Source organism: Cydia pomonella, chromosome 4, assembly GCF_033807575.1.
Source record: "Cydia pomonella isolate Wapato2018A chromosome 4, ilCydPomo1, whole genome shotgun sequence".
Classification (NCBI taxonomy): Eukaryota; Metazoa; Arthropoda; class Insecta; order Lepidoptera; family Tortricidae; genus Cydia; species Cydia pomonella.
In genome coordinates this window covers 24,024,789-24,052,534 of record NC_084706.1, presented here as the reverse complement: position 1 = coordinate 24,052,534, position 27,746 = coordinate 24,024,789, and the positions used below count along the sequence as shown (strand labels likewise).

The following is a 27,746-nucleotide window of genomic DNA, read 5'->3' as shown; positions in this document are numbered from 1 at the left end:
TTTCCACTTCTAAACATGTTCCTTTTTCCATGATTTTAATATGTTTTCATCACACTTGCTCGAAAAAGATCTTATTTCATGCAGGTGTACTGAAGGACAAAGGCCTATTTTGTTCTCACGGGAGTTTTGGATTGTGAAAAAAATATAAGTAGAATATTGCAAACTCGGGTCTTGAATTACCACCCTCGTATTCAAAATATTACTTACTTACCCCCCTCGTTGCACAATGTACTATATTGACACAATGAAAAACTGGGTTTATAGGTTTTCCTATTTTTTATTTGCAAATCAGAAAAAAATATATTAAAAAATAGCGAAAACTATAAACCTAGAATATATTATGCTAAAGCAATCGACATCAAAATCAAAATAGGTAATTTTAGTTAAACGTAGCGTAGGTCCCCACTGAAAATCAGCGCCATGGCTTGCCGTGGCAATATGCTGAGTGGGGATTAAAAATTAAATTAAAAAAAATTAAAATTATTTATTTTCGTAAAATATAAAGTAGGGGATAGTGCTACCCGGTAAGCAAAATTTGCCTGTATTGGGCAACACCGCTCTTCCTTAATTTACAGATTGTCACACGAAAATTTAAGTAAGTCTAATAATATATTTATACAATTAAAATCACATATAACAATTGTTTATAGAACTAGGTAGGTATCGGGGTTGTCAGACATGCAGTAGAAAATAGTAAAAAAAGGAATAATGGAGCCAGTAATTGTGTGTGTGTGTGTGTGTGTGTGTGTGTGTGTGTGTGTGTGTGTGTGTGTGTGTGTGTGTGTGTGTGTGTGTGTGTGTGTGTGTGTGTGTGTGTGTGTGTGTGTGTGTGTGTGTGTGAGTGTGAGTGTGTGTGTGTGTGTGTATGTATTTAGTAAGTTGATGTGTGGATCTCTAGTAAGATATAGTATGTTTTAATTTTGTAAGTCTTCTGTTTCCTCGTAGCTTTTCGACTTTAACCATTTTATGATTGCTGATTTACAATCATAGTGAAGTTTTGGGTAAATGTTTAGGCACCTATTGACTTTGTTATAAATGTGACTAGACTTCAAATTGTATTGTGAGCGCGCAAACTTGGTTTTAGTTTTAGTTATACTAGCAACGTTTTTTATTGTCCTACTGGAGTCATATTCGGCACTGTAAGAAAGGGTTTTATGTTTTTTTAAAGTGATTTGTAGAATATATAGTTTCCTTATTGATAATAGGTCGCTTAGTTGGTATAATGATTCGATCGGGAAACGGATTTTTTTAAAATACATTGTTCGTATCGTATTCGCGGGCTGGGTTTCCGCAACTCGACGTCGCAATTCGCGCCTATTTTGCGTGATGGTGGGTTGACGGCACTACTCCTGCCAACCCAGCTCTACCAGGAAGCCTAGCAGACCCTTGATGTTGCCGACGACTTCTGGGAGAGACCCCGGAGAACCGAGGTATTGTGCCCGGTATTCTGCCACCCCTGGGCATTCAAGAATGACGTGGGCGGCTGTTTCCTCCTCCTCCATGCACGCTCTGCAGAGGGGGCTATCTGTAACACGTAGGGTTAGTAGGTGTTTGTTTAGTGGGGCGTGGCCGGTTATGGCCCCAGTCAAAAGCCGGAGCTGTGGCCTCTTCAGCTGTCTCAGCCTCCTCGACAAACCGGGGTTGATTGTCGGGAGGGCCTCCTTCGCCTGCCTGCACGTGCCTAGGTTAGACCAGTACTGTTGGTGTTTTACCTTGGTGTTGCATCTCAGCATGTTCCGGAGCCAGGCATAAGGCAGAGGTATGATTGGCTCCGGTCCTGCCACCCTCAGTTCCGAGCCACCTCTCGCCAATATGTCGGCTGCATCGTTCCCTCGCGAGTTGCTGTGTCCCTTAATCCACTGCAGAGTTACGCTGGTGGTGGTGCTTACCTCTGATAGAGCCTTGTGGCATTCGTAGACTAGCCCTGAGGTCAAAGTATAACCTTGCAGAGCTTGCAGTACTGACCGACTGTCAGAGAGTATGCGGATGGGGTAGTCCTCTACTTTCCTTGAGACGATTGCGTGTGCTGCCATTATGATGCCCATACATTCTGCCTGGAAGACTGTGTTGTGGGCGCCTAGTGGTGTTGAGATATGTATGTTTAGGTCCTCTGAGAATACTCCCGCGCCAGTGCCTGACCTTGTCTTTGATCCATCCGTGAAGATTCTCAGCTCTCTCGGGTTAAGTCCTTCACGAGGTTCTTCGTGTAACTGTATCTTGTATTTCTTGTCGAAGATGTATTGCCTGGGTATCCTGTCAGTCACCGCTTCTATTAGCGGTTCCTTACCTATCGCCTCGTAGAGGATCTCGGTGTGTGGTACCCTAGGTGGTCTCCAGAGATTCGATTTTTTGAGACGTACCGCCGAAGCTAGCGCTTCCTGTTGTATAAAGAGGTGCAGCGGCGGCAGGCCCAGTAAAGCTTCCAGGGCCGCGGTTGGTGTTGTCCTCATGCAGCCCGTAGTCGCCAAACAGGCCAACCTCTGGAGTCGTTGTAGTTTTGCTTCAACTGTGGATAGTTTGGTGCGTGGCCACCAAACTATTGCACCGTAGCTTATTATTGGTCGTATGACTGCCTGGTAAAGCCATAGAGTTATCTTTGGGGTTAGCCCCCAGGTTCTACCCACCATTCTACGACATTGCCAGAATACGACTGTGGCTTTGTCAATTTTGCCGTTTAAGTGATTACTCCAATTCAATTTGCTGTCAAGTATTACCCCTAAATACTTTACCTCCGCAGATAGTTGGAGTTCAGTGTCGAACAGTTTGGGAAGGCAGAAGTTTCCCAAGTTGCGTTTGTTGGTGAACATAACCAGCTCAGTTTTGTTGGGATTGACTGAGAGTTCGTTGTTAATACACCAGCGCTCCACGATGGCTAGTGCAGAGCGGGTAACATCGCATACCGTACCTGAATGATTGCCGCTCGTCAGTATCACTATGTCGTCAGCATAGCCGATTGTGTAATAGTGATTATTGTTTAGTGTGGTGATCAGGTCATTCACCACCAGGTTCCATAGTAGTGGTGATAGGACTCCTCCTTGGGGGCATCCTTTTGCCACTAATGCTTGTTGTGTTTCGCCCGTCCCGAGTTTGATGGTTCGTTGGCTCAACATGTTGTTTATCCATTCTATCATAACTGCATTCGCGCCGTGTCTTACCAGTGCTGCTGTAATGCTGCTGAACCTGGTCCTGTCGAAAGCCCCTTCTATGTCTATGAAGGTTCCTAAGCACATGGATCTGTTTTTGATCGCCACCTCAATCTTACTTACCACTGCATGAAGTGCCGATTCTGTAGATTTGCCAGGGCTATAGGCATGTTGGTTTGGATGCAAGGGCACATTAATTAGCACCCTCTCCCTAAGGTACCTGTCACACAACCTCTCTAATGTTTTCAGCATGAAAGAGGTCAGACTGATGGGTCTGAAGGATTTGGGATCCGAGTAGTCGCTTTTACCTGGTTTCGGTATGAAGATAACCTTGACCTCCCTCCATTGCTTCGGCACGTATCTGTGTGCCAGACAGGCGCGCAGAACGATGGTCAGCTTCAGAGTGAGATGCTTCCCGCCCCATTTGAGAAGCGCAGGGAAGATCCCATCCATTCCTGGAGATTTGAAGGAGTCAAAGCTGTTTAGGGCCCACTGCGTGCGCTGCGGGCTGATTACCTCATATGTCTGTAGCCACTCACCTTCCGTCGGGGTGGTTGTTTCCATCTCGTTCCAACTTACTGGGTGCGATATCACGCAGTCCGGGAAGTGCGTTTGCACTAGGACCCGTTCCGCCTCCTCCGGTGAGTTTGTGAGAGAGTTGTCTGGCTTACGCAGGGATCCTAAGGTTATGGTCGAGTTGGTGGAGAGGACCTTCCTTACCCTGTTGGCCTGCGTGGTGGTCTCGATGTCTGTACAGAATTTGCGCCAAGAGTTTGTGCTTCTGTACCTGAGACGTTTTTTGTACTTGGCCTTGGTGGACTTATAGTTGTCCCAGTCCTCGTCAGCGCCTGTGTTCATAGCTCTGTTCAGTTGCCTCCTCATCTTGCCCCTGAGTCTCTCCAGCTCAGGTCCCCACCAGTTGTTTTTCCCTCTGCTTCTGGTCGGTGGGGTCGATAAGGGGCATGCTTGATGGTAGCAATCCAGAATGGTACTCGTGAGAATGCTTACCTGTTCCTCTATGCCCGCTGTGCCTTCTATTCTAAGGGGACCCTCCAGCTGTTTCAATTTTGTAGTTAATCGCACCGTGTAAAGGTCACGATTCATCTTGCGTGGGTTCCGCCTGGGCACTGCTGCTCGTGTTTCTACCTGAATGTCAAATCGAATCCACCTGTGGTCTGAGCACGATACCTCCTTCGATACATGCCAGCCCGAGATTAGTCTCGATGCTTTTTCGGTTGCTAGGGTCAGGTCAATGATTGTCCTGCTGCGTCTGTTTACAAATGTCGGTTCTGAACCTGTGTTAAGGAGGTTGAGGTTTGTAGTGAATAGGTACTCGACGAGCTTCTTACCTATCTCGTTACCTGCCTCCATCCCCCATAGGGGGTGATGCGCGTTCGAGTCGGTGGCCACGATGAGCTCGAGCCCTGCCTCTTCGCAGTAGTTGACCAGCCTTGCCATATCGTGCGGTGGTGGTTCTTCCGCCTCCGGCATATACACAGAGGCTACTACCACCTCCTGCAGGCTGGAGTCTTGCGCCCCGTGCAGTCTTATAGCGCACAGGTCTCTGGAACAGAAGCTCGTTAGAGGCTGCGCATGTATGTCATTGGTTGTGTAGATGCAAGCCCGGGGGTTGTCCGGGCCCGAGTAGACTGTTAGCTTACCTCCTAAGTTGCGGAGTCCGCAGACAGAGCCCCTTCTGACCCACGGCTCCTGGATCAGAATAACGGCTGTTGTGTTGACCTCCAACCACTTCCGGATCTGCGCCGTCGCCGTTTCGCTGTGGTGGAGGTTGGCTTGGAGGAATTTACCAATGGGCGAAGGGAGTTCCTTCACAAGGATCACCCTCCTCCGCCGACATCGGCTCCTCCTCCTCCTTGTCGATGGCCAGCTTCCCTAGCCCCTGCGCGCATTCCCCCTCACTCTCCGAGGAGTCACGAAGAAGTTCTTCTTCGTTCTCCTCGGAGACGGAGGGAGGTTGCGCTGGAGCTTGCGACTCAGGCACCTGGACTTCGTCCATGGGTTCCTGCGTCGCCCCGGAAGTGTCCATGGGCTCGGACGGTGCAGCGGCTTCGCCTCCAGTGGCGACAGTGCTAACAGGGGGCGGCTGCTCCCTGAATTTCCCTCGTGCCCCCTCGAACTTCACGTACACCGACCCCAGCATAAAGCCAAGTCGGCGTCCGCGGTCCACCAAGGGTTGCACCACTGTCTCCGGCACGCTGACGACAGCGAACGTTTCCGTTCCCTGCACCTCGCGCCGGTTGAGTAGCCAGCGGTCTATTTCCGCCCACGGGTTCTGGTACCGAAGAGCTCGGCCTACTTCGCCAAAGTCCTTCCAGACGCCCGGGAACAGGATGCCGCATCGTACTCTCTTTGGCACCTCGCTGAGGCGCCTGACCACCACCTTCTCCCCCTTATCGAGGGTGATGGTGGCCACGCTGCGCTTGTACAATACATTGTTTTTAAGAGTGCACGCTGAGCTCTTTCCAGGCTAATAAGTCGAGTTTTATATATTATACTACTCTTTGGTGGGGATCCTATTTAACAATCTAAGTAATTTGTGTTGTGTGTGTTATTTTACAGTTCTGTCAAATGTTTGTACAAATAATGATGTTAAAAATTAATTTTCTTTCTTTCAAAATGATTTGTTAAGATTTTGTTAGTGGCAAACGTTTTCGCCCGAAATGGAAATTCATTGAAAAATTCTGTTATTTTGCTAGGATCGCAAAGCTATTCTTCCCTCTTAAGCAGAAACGTCTACAATCGATGCCATAAAGTTATCAGCTTTTGACGAGCTCTTAAGAGTAAGTTTTTAAGACTCGGGCCTATTGAAAGCTCAAGCCCCCTGAACCTCGAAGGCCTGAGTCGAGCGTTAAGAGCTGAAACAATGAGCGTTCTAGGCAGAAAGTATTATTGTGTTTTTTTAAAGAATATTATGAACCTAACTACGTTGCCACTTTGTAGTCATGTCTGGGTGTAGTGATTAACAGATCGCAGAAAGACTGAAGTCACTCATAAAATTGATCTGCAGTCAAAAAAATAAAAATAAAAATAAAATATTATAGGACATTATTACACAAATTGACTAAGTCCCACAGTAAGCTCAATAAGGCTTGTGTTGAGGGTACTTAGACAACGATATATATAATATATAAATATTTATAAATACTTAAATACATAGAAAACACCCATGACTCAGGAACAAATATCCATGCTCATCACACGAATAAATGCCCTTACCAGGATTTGAACCCGGGACCATCAGCTTCGTAGTCAGGGTCACTACCCACTAGGCCAAATCGGTCGCCAAATCAAATAAATCTTTAACTTTACGTTTCGAGGTATTGTTTATCCATTCTAATTGATATTTTAAAAAATGCGATCCAAATCCAAATATATTTTTTCTTTTTCCCCTATTTCATAAAAATTTATACAATATTTTTTTTATTCTAATGACCGGATTACGCTGTTAAAATCGCTCGGGTTCCTCACGGGCACCGTATATAACTATCAAATATGGCATAAGTTTGTTAGAAGTTTGTAAGACTTAAATGCTCTAAACCTTATAGACTCAAACCTTCAAAGGAGGCTGTAAAGCTTGAGGCCTAAAGACTCAAGGTTTCTGTGATCGTAAGCAGTAACGCGAACTTATTAATTTGAGGCTTATACAAGCGAGGCTTTAAAGTTCAAGGCTTCTAAACTCGGCAGTCGAGACTCGAGTCTTGTAGTTTACGCCTCGAAGCTTAAATTCACAACACTAGGATCAGCGGATATTCTCATTTATTTCAGATACGTCGTGGCAACCCTAAGTACGAAAAAATAATACTAATTTCAAAATCTCGCTGTTATTAGGTACATAATTTTGTTGTTATGAGCATCAACTCTCCTGCCTCGTGCACTGAGGTATAGATCAATCTTGATTTTCCTGAGGATCAAATGTCTATATAGGATTCATGGCATTTAAGCAACACAAAGTTCAGAGGTTTGCCGCTCGCACTCGACGGCTGAAACGCCTCTAACAAAATGATATTGTAATGTGACGTCACATTACATAAGTCTGTCCTAAATGTATGGAAGATCAAAAAAAAAAAAAATTTAATCTGTTTATTTCATATCAAAAAAACATGCATTTTTCTAACAAAAAATTATAAAAATTAAATTAAAATTAATTTAATTAAAAAATTGCTATTTTGACCCTGAAATTATGTATATACATAAACGCAATAACAACTATATAGTTGTTATACAATAAAATGTAAGGAATCGAATGGCACCATTTTCTTTTACCTTTTTGAAAGTTTAAAACAATTTTATTGTTTGATCTTTTGGAGCCTTGTATTTTTTTATAATCTCAATGTCTTTTTAAATTCCAAAAATGGTATAATGGATGGCTCATTTTCTATCCATTTAGCTAGATTTTGTTATAATATTCAACTTGTGTCAAGTACCCAATTTTGTGAACAGATTTAAATTATATAAAAAAAAACTTGTTACTTTCCCAATTCGCTGCAAATTAATTCCTATCGCTCCTAAATTATACGCGATACATCACTCTCATTTCCATAATCCCGTGATGTATGAGGCGTCACGACTGGAGCATGATGTTCAACGAAACTTCTAGCAAAAAAACGAAAATAGGGCTAGACGGAATTGAACAAGGAGGATTGATTCATGTTTCAATATTCTATTATTATTTGTAGCCCGCTGGGCTTTTTTACGTGGCCCGCCAGGGGATCCTATCCTCGTCGTCACATCGAGGAAAGGGGACGGCCGCTTCTTCATAGAAACGTAGTCCCTATTTTCCTCTCCGTATGTTGACTATATACTGTTGAATATATACTGTATGGTAAATATACAGTATATAGTATACTGTATCGCTTCACGGTAGGTATTCCACAAATACGCACGAAGCGTTTCGCTTCAACATTCCTTATGCGAACTGCCAAGGAGTGGAATGCCCTGCCCGAGTCTGTGTTTCCGTATGAGTACAATCTGAATCTCTTCAAGGCTAGAGTAAATAGGTATCTCATAGGTAAGCGTGCTCCACCGTAGACGCATCATCACTTACCATCAGGAATGATCGTGGTCAAACGCCTGCCTATCCTCCATAAAAAAAATATATATATTTTTCGATAATTTGATGTATATTAACCATAGCTATGCCCCTACGTTTGACTTTTTTCGATTTTTTGATTATTGTTTAAAATATATGAGAAAAACAGATTTCATACAAATGTTGAAATGCTCTTAACTCTGATAATGGTATTGTCTCAAAATATTTTCAATAACGTTAAGAGGCTGTCAATACCTAAAGCGCCCACACTGTCTATTTGTATCGGAGTAAATGAGATAGCACTGTCGTATGTTACTGGGCCTGGGCAAGTAAGAAAAATATTTAAATAAAAAAAGTGGATTATTAGTGTAATATTTTACTCAACCACGGTTTAGATATAAATGTTTTGAAATTGTGATTTTACTTGCAGACCCATAAGTCAAATAATAAAGACATAAAACCGTTTAATTGTGATTTTAAGACCAATCTTTGCAATTATTTTCTATCGAGCCGATTTCGTTCAATCGTGTATCGAGTACAACCACGGTCTTTGAAATATAATTAATATGAACATATATTTTTCTTACTTGACTAAAACAAATAGTCTTTCTTAAAAAACTGTTTAAGTAACATCAATTTCAAGGACATTGGGTGTTGACAGCCCCTTAATATCCAGAGAGGAAAATGAGGATTATGTTTGTATGAAAAACCGATTTCGCGTGTATATTCCACTTTCGTATTAAGCAAATTCACCTTACTGCCCGGGGCAACGGCAAAACTGTATTTTTTGCGCAAACAAAGGTGGTAACTAACCTGGTGTATTAATAATAAAGGATTTCACAGAACTGCGTAAAAAAAGGCGAAAAGGTTCATGTTTAACGACTCTAAATAAATACTAAAAGAAACTTATGTGAAAGAAAATTGAGTTTTTATTGCGACGCTGGTCGTGTTTTGATGACAAGAAAAGCTATAAAATGCAAGTTACGATCACAGAGCAAACATAAGATATGCCACTGTCAATCTCAGACGGTTATTTTTGGTTTGCGGTAAATATTATCAATACAAACTCATGTAAGAACCTATAGTAATGATTTTGTACTTAGACGCCCGTACCCAGTGTCAAAAGTGACGTTTCTGCTTTTCTGCACGTACCCAGTAAATTTATGGAGACTGTTACTTATCAAAAACCGGCCAAGTGTGAGTCGGACTCGCGCAGCGAGGGTTCCGTACGTAAATTTACGGTTTCGCATTTTTTCCTTTTTTTTACTTTTTTTTTCCTTTATTTGTGCCATAAGACGTTGCTGCGTACCAAATTTCAAGATTCTGAGTTTACGGGAAGTAAGTACCCTGTAGGTTTTGATTCCCTTGCAAGTGTCGAAAATTTGCGGCATAAACGGCTGTACCTATCTTTTGATTGCGTTGCATTAGAAGTTTGATTTTTTCACAGCTCTAAAGGACAGTAGACCTGAGTATTTGATATAAATACCAGCTTATTGATACCTCCACGTGTTCCTGAGAAAAATGTTCTTGACTGACAGACAGACGGACGGACGGACAACAAAGTGATCCGATAAGGGTTCTGTTTTTCCTTTCGAGGTACGGAACCCTAAAAAAACAATACGTGTTCACTATTTAATGTCTAAATCCGGCACTGGATTGGTTGTCTACATTATTCCAATGGCGCTGGATTGGGCGAGTTGGAACCAAAAAGTAGACTATCATTCCAGTCACTGGACTGGAATGTTTACTGGAATAGTAGCGAATTCGATCACCGGATTAGAATGCTACCGTCAACTACTTCAACATTGCCTAACTATGCATAACATTGCCTGGCTTGAAAAACAGTGGTAGATACTCTACCAAATCGCTATTTATATTTAATTCTAAATAAAGGAAAGAGGGTGACCGTTAATAGGAATACGACATACACAGCTAATTGATAGAGAATCACTGTTTTTTCAAACAAGGCAATGTTCATTATACTGAAATAGATGTGAACCAGGCATTAGATCTAGATTTTAAGTAAAATAAATTATGCGCTTACCTTATAGAGTTACAAAGCGTATTTTACGACCGAATCGCGTCTTTCCTTACTTACTTTACTTTACTTATTCAAAACAGCTTCCGCAGGTTTTGAATAAGTAAGGACTCGCTGTATTTCCTGTACCTGGCCTGGTATGGCAATTTGTTCTTTCTAGAGTATGTAAACCGACTTTACGTTCATAAATTATTTTATTATTTTATTAGAACACAAACAGTGGTAATAAGCATATTACATAATATTGTTCACAATGTATCCAATATCTCTGACAAAGATAAATAACAAATGGACTTGGAGGTTATTTAGTAGGTATAAATAAAGTTAACAAAGTAAGAAAGGTTGAAATAAACAGCTTTGGTATCCAGAATAATAACATGATAATCACGGACAATGAAAACGGGCCAACATGTTTAGAAAATTCGACACAAAGAGGCCTATATTCATTGCAACTATAAGTACTAACTTAGTAAGTAACAAAAAGGGTTCACGTTCACTAGCATTTTTAGACTAGATATCGAATTATTAAAGGGATCAATATCAAGGGAATCGCCTAGCGTGGTATGGGCATGTGATGCGGAGGGATGAAAGTCATGTGACGAGAAAGGTATTACGAATGAATGTGGAGGGATGGAACGGCAGAGTAAAACCTAGGAAACGGTGGATGGATTGTGTGAGAGATGACATGAAACGAAGGCGAGTGAACGATGAGATGACGGGTGACAGAAAGATATGGAAGAAAAAGACATGCTGCGCCGACCCCAAATGGGATAAGGGCAAGCGAATGATGATCAATTTAAAGGTTTATCATAAAAACTGGGGGATCTACTGAAACAGGTGTGCCTCAAAAGTTCTGAAACGTTTTTAACTGTAAATTAGTATAAAATAAAAGTAGCATTTGCTATTTTTATTCAATCAAAAGATCAATTGGTTTATGGTCTTGGTAGGTACCTACAATTTATGAGAGTTACATGAGATTCTCCATTTTATTGTATCCAAAGATTAGGGAAGATCTCTGTTTGAGCTTGGGGAATAATTCTTTCGTATGTCCGGATGTACCCATCGGCCCGATTCAAAGAATGAGATACGATAACGATAAGTTCTGATTTAGATAAGTTCTCATTTAGATATCGTTTGTATGTCGTATTATTGACACAAGCAGCTCGATTCGGGCCACCAATGTCACTTTGACGTTAGAAATATCGTAGATAGATCCTATTGGGATCACAGCGGAATCGAAATAAACGTCAATTTTGACATATCGTTTAGCTATCGATCTTTTAAAGATCTTTCCAAGATCTTAAACGTGTCTTAATCATTCTTCGAATCGGGCCATATGTCCTCTACAGGTCGCAGTTCTCAACCGAATCTCATGAAATTTTGTGAGCTGGTTGAATGATCAAACAATTATCTTGTCGATTCAATTTTTGGAAACTGTTGAATATAGCGGAGTCATACATTTATTTAGTTTCAAGCCACTAGTTGTAAATTTGATTATACTTACCTAATTATTACTGTATTTTTTTTCATATGATTCTCGATTTCTCGCCTATTGAATTTTATTACAACTCAAACAATCTCTGATTTTATATTTCAATTAGGGTTTAACATATTTGAGTGATCTGTTTCTGTAAAATATAAAGCCGCAATATTTCACTGTTACCACACAGTAGATGAACAACCTCCACAGTAAAGTTATTTTCTCAAATTTGCAATAAATTGTTTACATAACTTACTTCAAATTAGACTTACTAGCGAATAAATTAGTATATAGGGATGCCTGTGCTTTTTTCTTTTTTGGTGTTTTTTTTATTATTAAGTATTTAAGGGTTATCGAAAGGCGAACGAAAATTTGATTGTTTTTGTGCCATGACGCGCAGTTTAGGAGAGAAAAAAAAAATATAAGCGGAATGGCGTGCGTGGTAGCGCTAAAATAAGCTATTTTTTGTTCCCCTTCAATACTGAATAACACCACGCACTGAATTACCAACCTATCATATTAGGATATGAAACAATCATCATCATCATTATCCTATTTTTATTATTATTTCATTGCAAGCTGGAGAAAAGCACTATACAAATATCGGCGAGAAACAGGGTTGCCGGCCGCGTATCCCTAATACGACCTCGTTACCCTCGGCCGTCTATATCTACTTGGCCTGCAACCCTTCGTTTCCCGGCTTCTATAGTAATTTACTATATCTAGAGCTATCTTTCTTGTCGTAACTCAACATTTGTTCGCTTCTTCATACCTACCTACTTGGCGTTTTAGAACAAATTGGTGTATTTACCACAATACAAAATGTCTCGTAATAACGTTCTGAACTTGAAATAAGCACAAAGAGACGATTTTCTAGACACAAAAGCTTCCCTAACAAGCTTTTTTACTTGAAAAATAACGGCATTTTCACAATTGGAGCAATGATGCGAAAGCCGCAGTAATGTAGGGGAGAGTCGGGCAATTACGGACGGTAAGTAATAAATTAAAAAATACAAATATGTGGACAATAGGCTAGGACAGTACTAATCAAATCAGTTTCTTTTTTAGATCTGTCGAAACGATTTGCCAATATGGAATGACGTCACGGTCAAGTCCCCTACTTATTTTAGTTCTGTCCGATTTATTAAATTAAAATTGTTTTAAAATATACATGCTAGCTATGTTTGTCTAATAATTATCTGATGCTATTTTCGTGCACGGTGTGAAATAAGCTTTCGATAGGGTTTGGCACAAGGCGCTTCTTTCCAAGCTTCCCTCGTACGGGCTTCCTGAAGGGCTATGCACATGGGTCGCCAGTTTTCTATCTGGGCGTAGCATTGCAGTTGTCATCGACAGACAATGCTCAAATCTCCGGCCCACCCCCCGCCGCCGGCGTACCCCAAGGATCTGTACTGTCACCTACACTGTTCATCCTTCATATCAATGATATGCTATTGACTTGCAATATCCATTGCTATGCAGATGACAGCACGGGTGATAGCTTCTATACAGGTCGTGCAAATGCCTCTCGTGAGCAGGTGTTGGAATGCAGAATGCAACTTGTGTCCGAAATCGAGGCCTCTCTTGAGCAGGTATCCGAGTGGGGTAAACGTAATCTCGTCCAGTTTAACCCCAGTAAGACACAAGTTTTGCGCGCTTTCCGCTAAGAAAACCCCATTTGTCTTAGCGCCTAAGTTCCAGAACATTCCCCTTGCCATTTCTAAGAGTATCGGGATACTCGGTGTCGACATTACGAACGAAGTCCAGTTTCGGGGCCATTTGGAACTCAAAGCCAAACTGGCCTCTAAGAAGCTCGGGGTGCTCAATAGAGCGAAACAGTACTTCACACCAGGTCACCGGCTTTCGTTATACAAAGCGCAGGTTCGACCACATATGGAGTACTGTTCTCACCTCTGGTCTGGAGCACCGAAATACCAACTTCTTCCACTTGACTCCATCCAACGTCGGGCAGTTCGTATTGTTGGTGACCCCGATCTCACAGTCGGTTTGGAACCTCTCAGTCTTCGGAGAGACGTTGGCTCTCTATGCCTGTTCTACCGTCTGTACAATGGGGAATGTTCTGAAGAACTTTTTGAATTGGTGCCACCGTCACGTTTTTATCACCGCACCTCCCGCCAAAGAAACAAAGTTCATCCTCACTTGCTCGACACGTGGCAAACCAAGAACAAACGGGCATCTCGCTCGTTTTTTCCCAGAACGTGCAAGTTGTGGAATGAGCTACCTTCTGAGGTGTTTCCCTTGCGCTATGACATAGGGTTCTTCAAGAAGCAGGTTTTTAGGGTTCTCAAAGGTTGGCAACGCATAAGTGGCTCCTCCGATGTTGCTTATGTCCATGGGCGGCGATGACTGCTTCCCATCAGGCGGCTCGTCTGCTCGTTTGCAGCCTATTACATTAATATATATATATATATTAAATACAGGAAACACAACATACAATAATAATATACTACATACCCAAATTACAAAGAAATCGGATTAGTACTTTGGCTGTAATAAAATAAAAATATTTTTCTTTTTTTGCATTTTTTTAACCTGAAGCATTTAAGGCTTAATTTTGGTAAAAGGAAATTCTTTTTTTCGCTAAAGGCAGTTTGGCCATGCTTACCCGGCTATACCCTTTGTTTTGGTTTTGTTGTTTTTAATATAATATAAATTATTTTTGACCTAATTTACACGATTGACACGAAATATTGTTTATAATTATATTAACAATATTTCATTTTTAATTTAGCCTAAAATCAACATATATTTCATTTTTAATTTAGCTTTATCATTTCAACTCTCTCAATTCGCAATTGCCCTAATCTCCTTAATCCTTAGAAATGATGACAGCTGGAAAATAAAGAAAAATAAACCCGACAATGAGCTAAACAGCGCAATGTGCGAGTTCTAAACATTCATTATTGGTAATCGCCCATTCTCTTCTTAATACCTGCTCATTCTTTATACCTGAGGGTAGGGTTACCCTATATTTCCCATTTTTCGGGACAGCCTCATACTAAATTAGGGTCTTAGGGTTAAAATGCGGGACTTTTAATAATTATATTGCAAAATGAAATAGATTGATTTAAAATCAAAGATTCATTTAAACAAATGGATAAAATACCTTCCAAGAGAGCACCGCTTTTTATCGATATTATTAGTCTATTATTACTCTCTCAATGCGGTTAATTTATGTAAATAAATTAACACTTGCGACCTACTAAGCTTAAAAACTCGCTAGTAAATATAAAGATTTCATATTTATACTCATTTTAATAAAGCAAATATAACATTAAACTTTCCGATATTTAGAACTTTTTTCAATATCGACCGTTAAAAAGGGTGCCTCATCAGAAAGTTTGGAGTATTAAAAAATCTCGATGTATTGATAGCATCGATAAACAGTGGTATACTCTCCCTAAAACTTGTCAAAAGCCGCATGCAAAATTCCGGGCTGTCAACGTCTATAAATTTCCTTTTGAATTCGTTCACATTGTGTTAAAATTGAACTTGATGGCTGTAGAACCTACGACTTTACAGAAAAGGTTTAGAATCTCTGATTCTGTAATCTTCTAGAGTCTTATATTATCTGGAATTAAGAATAGTAATTTGTTAAATTTTGGTGCATACTGATCAAAATTTCAAACACTGTTCGGCCCCAAATCGAGCACTCGATTTCGGATTCACATTGTGTTAAAATTGAACTTGATGGCTGTAGGACCTACGACTTTACAGAAAAGGTTTAGAATCTCTAATTCTGTAATCTTCTAGAGTCTTATATTATCTGGAATTAAGAATAGTAATTTGTTAAATTTTGGTGCATACTGATCAAAATTTCAAACACTGTTCGGCCCCAAATCGAGCACTCGAAATATTGGGTCATGGTGAAATTCGGTAGTTGAAAATTGGGACTTCCCAACAATTCGGAACGTGTAGTCACCCATATACGGGCAAAATTGGTTTCCTTTAAGCGTTGTATTGTATATTTGTATCGGCTGAGAGAAAATATGTCCTTATACACGAAATTTATTCGTGGTTTTGGGGCCATAAATCCTTACAAGTCTTACTTAATGGAAATTCGCTATTGCTTAGATAAAGTTTTGCGTGAAATGGAAGAAAAATATTGGAAAATGAAAGGTCTACCTACTGATTAAGAGGTAAGGGGATGACTGCTTCTCCTTACAAACATATAGTCCCCATTTTGCTCCCTGGATATTAACATTAATATAAAAATATTTTTATGCAATTTCATATATAGGTGTTAACGAAAACAAAAAGTTTTCGGCAAAGCATTTATCGCTGACTGTACTTTTCATCCCACAGGCATCTAATACTCATCGAGATAATTCTACAAACCCCAAACACAATGAGGTTGCGTTCTATCACAGAGTTCCCATGGCCCATTCCTGTCCCATCATCAGATCAGCTCGATGGTACCATAATATTGCATTGTCACCCGACTTACATAATGTATGCAGAATTTCAGCTTAATCGGAAACCGGGAAGTGGGTCAAATTTAGCTTTGACCCACACAAACAGGGCAAAGCTTGTAACAAGTTGTACAAATACAAATACAAATACAAATACAAATACAAATACAAATACAAATACAAATACAAATACAAATAATTTATTTATAACGCCAAGTTACATGTCATGTTCATGATGGTTTTCATATCATTAGGTAATTAATTAATTTTATTCAATTTAATTATTACACATTTAATTTAAGTATCTATGCTTTATACAAGTGACTAGATTATAGTAAATGAATAATATTTATATGTTAGGCAGATCAAAGAATTCGTCTATGGAATAGAATGTATTGCTAAGAAGCCACTTGCGCAATTTCAACTTAAAGGCCACCGCAGAAGCTGTAGACCGTGACAATAATGATAATTAATACAAAATAATGATGTTGGTGGTCTAACGCCCGGGACGTTGCCAGGCGTCGCACCATGAACATTTCCAGCACCTCCTGGGAGTCCTGAGGATGCTGTCGTCAAGCTCACCATACTTATTAACCTATCGAATGAGCTAATGCTTTTACGGATACTGGAAAGCGATATGTAAATGTACTACATACCTATACGAGGCCTGGATGTTAGTGAGATGACGATATGAGTTGTGCTGGTGTCCGACTTTATTACCTACATATAACATGAGTATCACATGATTATCCACCTGGTTTCTTGAGCTTAATAGTCGCCTCCAAACCTCCCCTTATAGCGACCCCTTTCCTCACACAAAGTTTACCTTAAGTTCATATTAGCCTCACTGGATCACTGTTCACTCTGAGTACTGATAACGTTGGTCACAATATACTAGAGACACATCATTATTCTAATAACACCATAAGAACGTTCTTGACTTGATCTAAAAGCAAATATCACTGCCGCGTCGATCTGTTCGCACACAACCTCCTTTTTCCTACTGTCGTTCTCATCTACCCTCTCAACTTCCCTCAAAAAATCCCAATAACCTAGAAGCGGTTACTTAAGTTAAACGTGACTACTAGCGCCATCTACTCCATGACGTTGGCAAATATTAGCTGGTTCGCAATACGTTCGCGACAGATGCCTCGTAGAGAGACGAAACACATATCGAGTTTTATACTTTTGATAAGCTTTGTTATAATTGTTATATTTATTTGCGTATTTATTTTTGCGGTGGGAATATTAATTGCACGCAAAAATACGCAAGTAGGTATAACGGGTAGTCATTAACTAGCACGTTATCTTCTCGCGGATTAGGAAAGTAATTTAATTATTACGAATTTCCGCAAAGTAACGCCTGACTCTATTCATTATAATTACAATAATGATACATAATATCGAGCGTTGTTGACCTCTGTCTCTCAAGGTGTTATATGAAACTTAACCGATATATGAGACGGGTCAAAAATATCACATGCTGTTTCGTACATAACTTCGAAAAAAAAATACAATCCTGGGTTCGAACCCGTTTTCAAGCCAACTAGGGATGAAAATTCCGGACAAAATCAAATGTTTTTTTCGGGAATTTTACCAAATTTCGTTTTTTTTTTTTTCATTTTTTTTTTGCTGTTTTAATCAGAAAAATTAAATACCTCATACGCAATGCCACTGATGAGGTGATGAGTAATGATAGTGTCAAATGTATAAAATGCCAGAAACCTTAAACGTGCAACCTTAACCTTCTTGTTTAAATTCCCAATTAAATTCATATGGAAAAACACTGAAGTTTTAAAAAAACTTGTTAGTTTCGGTAACTGAAATTTGCATTGTGTTTTTCGAAAGAAACTTTAAAAAAAAGCGAGTCGTTTGGGAATTTTCCCGTATCCCGGAAAAAACCCGGAATAGGTTTTTTCAACGCTAAAGCCATCGACCGCGAAGGGTAAGCAATGTACCCGAATTACTTGCGTTTAAACCCTGATAAAAGGTTTAGGCCCCTGCGAAGTATTTAACGATGTTTTCCAATACAGGGGGATAATGGAGACTTATTTATTTATTTATTTATACTTTATTGCACATAAAATATTAAGTACAAATGGTGGACTTAATGCCTTAAGGCATTCTCTACCAGTTAAACACTGGGTCAATAAGAGATGTTTGTTAGGTGCAGGCTTTGTACTTGAGAATAATTAACCGATATCACTACCTACTATGATGAAATCATAAACTTAAACATATACTTTGTATGATATGGGTACTTACATAAATATGTACATATATACATTGACACTTGATTAAGACTTGATTGAGACTTGATTAAGAGGGAAATATACCACGTGATCGTCCATATAAAAATAGAAAACGTTTTTCCACTTCTAAATATAAGCAAAGCAAAAATATCGAGAGTCTCGACTACAATGCTCGGATCCGGTTTTTAAAATACCAGTAAATACCGGTTTATTTCGGTTTTCCTCCGAACTTTTATAAGAATGCGAACGATTTAAGGTCTTTATTGCAACCTAAAAAACCGGTTTATTCGACGAGCGACGAAACGGATGGCCGGCCTGGTGATGTACCACGTAAACATAGACACCGACATAAGAAGAAACCGATTTTTATTGCTCTCAACCGGTTAAATTCACAAGAAGTGTTCTCTTAAAAACCGGTTTAAAAATAACGGTTTCTCATGCGAAACCGTAATTAAAAGGTTTTGCGCCAAGTACAGTCAGCATCAAAAGTAGCGGATCAAACAAGGTTTCAAAAGTATAACCATTCTGAAACAGCTTACTAAAATGTGGTGGTTATATATGTAGAACAATTAAGACGGTAAAAGATATACTTTTGAATGTAAATTTTAGAGATTTATCTATATTTGGAAAAGTTATCCGGAATATCAGATACTTTTGGCGCGTTGTTTCATCCGCTACTATTGATGCTGACTGTACATGAAGTCTTGGTAATAGTAGAAGAAGTATTTATTTTTTGCCCTCGATTAAATTATTTTTTATGGAATATTATTGATATAAACAGGTTCTATAACATAAAAAATGAATTAATTAACAAAAAAATTCTCTTACACCACGCCGTATACCTGAGGCTGAAATTTTATGACGGCCAAACCAATTGAGTTCTTTCGGTCATCGATCAAGCCGGCCTGGAAATTGCGCGAGAGAAATACACAAATTGCGGCCCACAATCACCTTTGTTGGCCGCTTGTGTATTTACCACAGACCATTTCCCTACCAGATGTGAAATATTGGTAGAAAGAAAGACAAACAGCAAGTGCTGCAGTATAGTTCAGTTGCGTTCAATTTCACGACTTGCGTTTTTTCAGCGTGTTTGAGTTTTTTTACAGATTGATGATGATGATGATATCCTCCTATCCCTCATTAGGGACATAGGCTCTCAGAAGGAATTTCCATTTTTTTTCGATTTATCACACTGTCCGTATCTTGGGACGCACGCAAAGGCAGGCCTGCCAGGGTGTAAGGGCTATTGAGAGTTGATGAGATTTAAAATGAACTAGGGTATGGGGTGAAAGCTATGGACTAAATAAGGCTATGGGATATAAAACTGAATGCCTGCCTAATAGTATTACCGTAAGAAACAAGTAACTCGCACGGCGTCGCCACTCACAGCAGCCATAATAATTGAACGAAGCGTTAGCCAATATCTCCGTTTTAACTCGGGAATTTTGATTTCGTATGTCCGGATGTTCTCTTCTACAGGTCGCAATTCTTGACCGATCCTCGTGAAATTTTGTGACCAGATTGAATAGGGTTTTTTTTCGATCCAGCTTTTGAAAGCTTTCGGAAATCAGCATATAAAACAAGCGCGAATAGCATCTAGGGCGCTTAAAATCATTGTGAGTTCAACAAAACAACTCGACGAAGTAAGTATTTTTCACTTTTACATTTTCTTCATGTTACATTGTCTACAGCTCACAGACAGAACCACTAGTTATAGAAAGGGGACAGCTACTTCTCCATACAAACGTAGTCCCCATTTTATATACATCAAATTGTGACAAAATATTTTAAATAATATTAATATACTGAGAGGAAAATGAGGAGAATCCTTTACTTTCGTCTTAAATATGGAATACAGTACCTACATGCAAATTTAATTTAAATTAAAAATATCAACATTCGTTGATAGTGATGGCAGTGATGTGCATTGAAGCTTTATTCATAGTATTCAACAAGCTTAAATGCCTAAATGTGATGACAGCAGTTATGCGTTAAAGGTACCGTTCGGATACAGACTACACTAGCTTTACTGCTGCAGTATTGCGGCACGATATTGCTGCCGACTGGTTTTCTGCCGCAAATGTCAAAATTCTGGACAGCAACATTTTTGTTATTTATTTATTTAACCTTTATTGCACAAAAGAAATACAAATATTTGAATGCTCCTAAATTGTATAATAATTAACGCACGGGCATAGCTGTGGTTGATATACAACAAATTGTCTTAAATTTTTCAATAATGTTAATTTGACAACCAGTCTGGCCTAGTGGGTAGTGACCCTGCCTATGAGCCGATGGTCCTGTGTTTGGATCCCGGTAAGGACATTTATTTGTATGATGAGCACAGATATGTTCCTCTGTCAAGGATGTTTTCTATATATTTAAGTATTTATTTATACATTTTATTTATTTATATGTTTATGCAGGGAGGAAAATGAGGACTACGTTAATATGAAAAGGCGATTTCACGCGGGTCCTCGACTTTCGTCTTAACGCTTCACACTACGGAGTCTATTAGATATAGTCTGTGGTATTTTCAAAGCTTTTGCTAAATCTACAACGACAGTTGGCGGAAGGCAAAGGCCTTTTGTGCGTGTTTTTTCCTAAATTTAGGCTGGACGTTTTAATGGCATGAAGAAAACGCGAAAATACAGATATCGATCGACATTACATCAATATTTTACAGTAAAATGGAGTGTACACGGGACTAATAAAAAAAATGGTTTTTGTTCCCCGTGCTCTGAAAGTGGTTCGTTATTGTTCTAAAAAGTGTGCAGAAAGTAATACGTTTCTGCTCTGGAGCACTGTACTTCTAAGTAGGTTTTTTACGCTAAGAACTTTAATTGTTGCTTTAAAGGGATTTCTTGTGTAATTTATAGTCTGATAATTTACTCCCCAATCCATAAGTAACGATATTTTTACCTAAATAGTTCATTGAAAATACCCTCTACAAATACTACTGAAGTTTCCGTGACGTAGCGGAAAAGCTCCAAGAATGTCCCCTCCGGTGGTTCGGCCTCGTTTGTCGCAGGCCAGCTGACTACGTAGGAAACATATGCCTTCACCTAGCCCTTGACGGCCCTCGACCCCACGGCAGACCAAAAAAGTGATGGCTCGATGTCGTGAAAGCGGTAATGTAATGTAAGGTAATAGATATATGAGCGTAAACGGGCTCACACGAGAGTCCCAGGATCGCACAAAGTGGAGGAAAGCAAACAGGAAAGGGGACCCTGGCAAAGGCCGAGATATCGCTAGGTAGAAGAAGAACTAATTTAACTCATATCAGTTAAAGAATAAGGATCAAAGTCAAATGTTCTGAAAGTTTTAATTATGTATCGAAAGATGGCAGTACATTTATGTTCCTATAAAGTTTTCTTTGGCAATACACCTCTATTTCAAATTCTCTTTGCCCTCATGAAGCATCGGCTTCTGGGTTCAAATTCCGGTAAGGGCATTATTTGTGCAATGTGCACGAATATTTGTTCTTGAGTGATGGGTACTTTCTATATATACTTATATGTACTTATATCGGAAACCGGTTAAATTTCTAAACCGTTATTATGTGCTTGGCGCAAAACCTTTTAATATCAGTTTCGCTCAAAAAACTGTTATTTTTAAACTGGTTTTTATAACAACAATTTTTGTCTAATTAACCGGTTTGGAGCAATTAAAACCGGTCTCTTCCTACGTCGGTGTCTATGTTTACGTGGCACACCAGGCCGGCTGGCCGTTTCTTAGGTTATTTAGGTTACCATAAAGTTCTTAAAACGTTCGCGTTCTTATAAAAGTTCTGAGGAAAACCGGAATGAACCGGTATATTTTAAACCGGTTCCGAGCTTTGTTTATTGAGCTTATCTTGAGGCTTAGTCAAGTTGTGTTATAATGTCCTGTATTAATTATTTATTTATTAATAAGTATACGCACCTCCTAATTTTTAATACAAAGCCATTACTTGGCATTCATTTAGCTTTTCCATTAACGCCATAATTGCGGTGTTTCTCATTTACCTGACAATGACTGAATACCGACGGGAGAATGATGGCATGCCCACGATTTTCTTCAGACGTAGAATTACTTTTAGCTAAGTAAGATTGTATGGATATTTACAGGCAATTATTTTTTGATGGATAGGTAAATTAAGAATGTTTCAGTCTTTTGAATTTATACTTATAGTATAGTTATTTATTGCAATTTTAGATATATCTAGGAAAAAATAAAAACAAAAAAAAAGTTGAGGCGGAGTAGGTCACTTTCGAATTAATTCACGTTCTGAGGACGGCACTTTCTGAGTACGTCACTTTCTAAGTTGGCCACTTTCTGAGTTCGTCACTTCTGAGTACGTACGTTCGTACGTACGTCCTTTTTTTTCGTCACAAGGCGAATTTAACAAAGTTGTGGCTTTCGGACGGAACTTAGGTAATCAAAAAGTTGTATGCGGTTAGGTAGTTTTTGAATATACGTATTATATATTATACTGTTTACATGTTTGTTTTATTTCATATTCCATTTATATATTGTAGATTATAGGACTTACACGTTTACCAATCTTTAAGAAATTTAATATTTTCTCTTTCGCCGTTTAGTTCAGTTTTGATGTCTGCCTACCGTGCTCCAATTTTTTCTCAATTGCTCAAAGGTTAACGAAAGAGATCCTGGAAAGGGATAAGTTCGCCTTTGTACAAATGATGTGTGTTTTTTCCTGTTTTATGTTTCGTTTTGTACAATAAAAAAAGTGTTTTACTACTACTACTACTATCTAAATAATTTACAACTCACCATAATAAACATCGTCCAACTCCTTATACCGCTTGGCATTAACTCCGATCCTCCAACTATATAACAGCACCACTAATATTGATATATTCTGAAACAAAGAAACAAATCCTAATTTAAAACTACACTTTCAAACAATGTGAGCAAGAAATGACACGTTTCTCCGCAAATCGTAAAAGTATAACTAGAATTACACCGGAAGCAGGGGGATTTGGGGGAGATATTTTATATTTACTAGTAGTCGTAATTTTAGTTTGGTTACTTAGGTTTTAAGGATTAGTTTGAAGTTTAAAATTTATCTTCATTTTGTTTATACATTTTATGTACCTACTTTTGGTCAATACATACTTACTAGATTTTTTTTTACAATGTTAAAAAAAGTAAGTTAAGTTAATTAGTAAGAGTAAGTCACATTTTATTACCACTTTAAAAGCAATCCACTTAGCATGTAAATTATCCGCAACGCAGGCTTCGTCAGGTGGCCACAGATGCATATCAGCAACATGCTTCGTCCCAAACAAACCAATGATGATATCCGCAACATGCTTCGTCATTTATACGAGTAAACTAGAATTAATTCATATTTATTTATATTATATATTGAATATTTATTTATTTTTATTTATATATATATGTATGCATTATTTTATGGTTATTTTTCTATCTATGTATATTTGTATCAATGTGTATTCAAAACGTGCATTTCATTAATTTTAGTGATTGTACACTTTTGTTTGTGTTTGTTATTCATTCACCGTTACTTCTGTTTTACTCATTTCCTCAAAGGTTAACTGGAAGAGATCCCATACAGGGATAAGTTCGCCTTTGTTGTATTTAATTTACTCTGTAACTGTGTTTTTCGTGTTTTTATTTCTATGTACAATAAAGTATATACATACATACATACATTAACTATGTAGACAAATAAAAATGTTAAAACACGTGCCCATAACATAATATTTAGAACACAAACAATGGATTTGTAGTATAATGTAGTTTACTGGAACACACTTAAGAAACACAGACCTGGAGGACTGGAGGTTCATTATTAAGTACATAATGTTAACATACAAAATAACAGCAGAAAGAAAATGAAATCATGAGCCATACTTAAATCCTATTTACCGGTCTTCATACCGGTTTTGTTCGGTCGGTTACGCGTATTACATGAATTCTTACGTTTAATGTAATAGAGCACAAAAAAAATAGTTTGAGGCTAGATTGATCTGTAAAAGATTGTCGCCATAATTTTTTTAAATCTTTTTAGGGTTCCGTAGTCAACTAGGAACCCTTATAGTTTCGCCATGTCCGTCTGTCTGTCTGTCCGAGGCTTTGCTCCGTGGTCGTTAGTGCTAGAAAGCTGAAATTTGGCATGAATATATAAATCAATAAAGCCGACAAAGTCGTACAATAAAATCTAAAAATTTAATTTTTTTTAGGGTACCTCCCCTACACGTAAAGTGGGGGTGAAATTTTTTTTTTCGCTTCAACCCTAGAGTGTGGGGTATCGTTGGAAAAGTCTTTCAAAACTAATAGGGGTTTTCAAGAAACATTTTTTGATAAAGTGAATATACGGAGATAATTGCTCCGAAAGAAAAAAATATTGTGTCCCCCCCCCTCTAACTTTTGAACCATAGGTCCAAAAAATATGAAAAAAATACTCTACTGATTATGCAAATTTGCCTATTTGCTTAACTCGGGTGAAGGGTACCGTTTCATCCCTTGGTTAAGAATTTACTATACTTTAAGCTCCAGTTTAGGTTATTGTGACGGAAGAGTAAATACGGAACTCTACACTGAGCGTGGCCCGACATGCTCTTGGCCGGTTTTTTCCTATAAAATTACTTCAGAAAAAGGTCTTTTGAAATAAAACAATGAAAACGGATTCTATCGGGTATAATGAATTTATAATAGATCCCGACGTTTTGAACGTTGTAAATGTATAATTTTATGCAACCGTTGTATAAGTAGGTCAAAATATAGGACATTTTTACCTACTTATACAAGGTTACTTACGATACTTTTTCTTCGAGTACTGGCTTACTTATAAATAAAATGCAAAAATATGTTGTCTGTGGTGAACTTTGTTTTGAATTGACTTTCATTAGACGGTGATGACATAAAAAAATAGTTTATTTAAGTTGGCAGCAATGTACTTTGAAAATTGTACTAAGTAATTTTGATTTTGCTAGGTTGGTAGCCATTAATGGCAGTATCGTTTTAGCTATTTTAAAGCACAAGTGCAGTTATGAGGAATAGATAATAAAGACTATTCTCAAAACCTATTATGTATGTTCATGAATGTATAAATGACAAATAACAGTAGAGGAGTAAACAATAAAGAAAATGTTTCTTAATTTCCCTTTAAAGTGACTTAAGAAATGGGTCGTTATTTTCCGTTCCCAGTTAAGTAAAAGGTAGATAACATCGCTCGAAAGCTGTTCTATCATAGCGACTTTAAACTTTCTAGGCTATGTTTTAGGAAAAGGCTGCAAAGTTGAGAGCGTAAGATCTTTCACATTTTGTTCAGTCTTCCTTTGAGTTATTTGTAGTATATTATATTCATTGAAGTTACTTTACGCCACAAAGGAATTCATTACGAGTATTTTCGTTACACCATCTTAAGGTCAAAAGCGTCATTACTTACATCAAAGATACATTGATTGCATATAATGCGTAAAATATATAGATCGTATTTAACATTAGAAAGAGGTAGGTAAGCGATTTTGACGTATCTTTTTATTAAAAAACACTTTTGTAAAATAAGTCGCGGCAAAGTCATTATTTATGGGAATATGAATAAAAGTAGTAAATTTAGACATTGTAATTATTATTCTAGTCTATTTTATTTGACATGTTAATATATTAATTATTTTTGTATTCATTATTTCAACTAATTTTTATTTTACTAAGAATCATGATTTCATTGTTATTATGTCAATATTATTAATTATTTATTATTCTTATTATGTTTGGATATGATTTGATTTTAATGTAACAACTAAGTATTACTATTTCATATGTAATTTTTTTTTTTAATTTCGTTTTTCCATAAAATACTTTTTTTCTAATGCTAAAAAAACGACCTATAAAGCAATTTCGTACTTCGAATTTGATATGTAAACGAGATGGCGCTGTACAGCTCCATACATTTTGCGCTAACATTTGACTGTCAAAAGTTGAAGTTTGATAATTCAATGACCGCAAAACATATGGCGCAGTACAGCGCCATCTGTTTTGGATGTCAAAATAAGGAGCAAGTTTTTTTTTTACTTTACCTCTCTATTAGATTCAATTTTCTTTACAATTAAAAGAAGCTAACACAAATTATTATTTATTGAATATTTAAACATATTAATGAAGGGCAAAATAAATGACACGTAAATTCACACGGAAACTGGACTATATTTGAAAGGGAGACTCCAACCATACCCTTAAAATGTTAGAGCTGGCTCGATAGAAAAAATCACGAAAAGTTTATTCAGTTTAATATCGTTACCCTGAATAACGAAGAAATATATTTTTTGTATTGAATTGCTAATAATATAGCCGAGGGATCTGACAAGTTTTTTTAAATAGAAGTATTCCTTCAGAGTAATGTAAAAAACCCGCGCGACAGCCATATCATTCGTTGCAAGGTCGTTGTTTTGTTTGCTTCTAATTTGCTGACTTTATGCCCTCTCTTAATTGCCAAGGATTTTACATATTTGCTAACGTCTGTCTAATATTGATAATATTGAATATCGAGAAATAGGCCCTAGCTCGTACTCGCGTATTACTGCGAGCCAGGGGCCTATTTCTCAAACGGTATTAGACTAATATTATCAGTCCACGAACTGTCAAGTCGTACGGGTTACCATGGCAACACACTAATAATATTAGACTAATACCGTTCACGAAATGGGCCCCTAGATGCATAGAAAGTAAGTTACGCATACGCTGGCGAACGTCAGTATCTGGCTCGTGGCTGAATTTAATTTTTTTTTTTTTGTTTTTGCTCATATACTTACTTATCTGTATTATTTGTCACATTATAAGAATATTTATTATCAAAGCTCAAACTGGTTTCTGGTAGGTATATTCTAAAAAATAGTTCAAAGGATGTCCGAGGCGCTCAATCTTTCAAAATGAATTACATACCACACAAAATATCTCCTTCACAAAAATATCCTTGCCAATTCACTTGAAATTTACATAACAATGTGTTTTTTTGTAACAAATCATAATGAGTAAGTACATCGTCAAAGTCGAGTCAAGTAGACTCGAGAGAAATAAAGAAATTCAGACGATGATTAGATGTTTATTGTTAAAGAGTAGAGGTTGCCAGGTGGGTGTAATCGGATTATCGTATTTAACGGCAAAAAATATCGCACAAATTTAATATTATAGAAAGATGTAATTTGTACTATACTGTCAAGATTCTTATACTGAGTGTGGCCTGTAACACGAGGAATTTTATTAAATAACTCCTCAAACGATACTTTTGTTCAATACCTACCTATTAAAATTTACAAATCGATATCATACTTAGCGCAAGACCTTTTAATTTCGGTTTCGCTCATAAAACCGTAATTTTT

The 27,746-nt window shown here is 38.1% G+C and overlaps 1 protein-coding gene across 4 annotated transcripts in view; it reads right to left on the bottom strand.

Moving 5' to 3' along the window:
• Positions 1-27,746, bottom strand: part of LOC133517315 (uncharacterized) — a 132,383-nt gene that overhangs the window by 46,691 nt on the left and 57,946 nt on the right. For all 4 annotated transcript variants that reach the window (XM_061850574.1, XM_061850573.1, XM_061850572.1 and 1 more), the window contains exon 3: positions 23,173-23,260. In XM_061850574.1, coding sequence (XP_061706558.1) covers positions 23,173-23,260 — 88 coding nt within the window. The remainder of the gene's footprint in view (positions 1-23,172; positions 23,261-27,746) is intronic.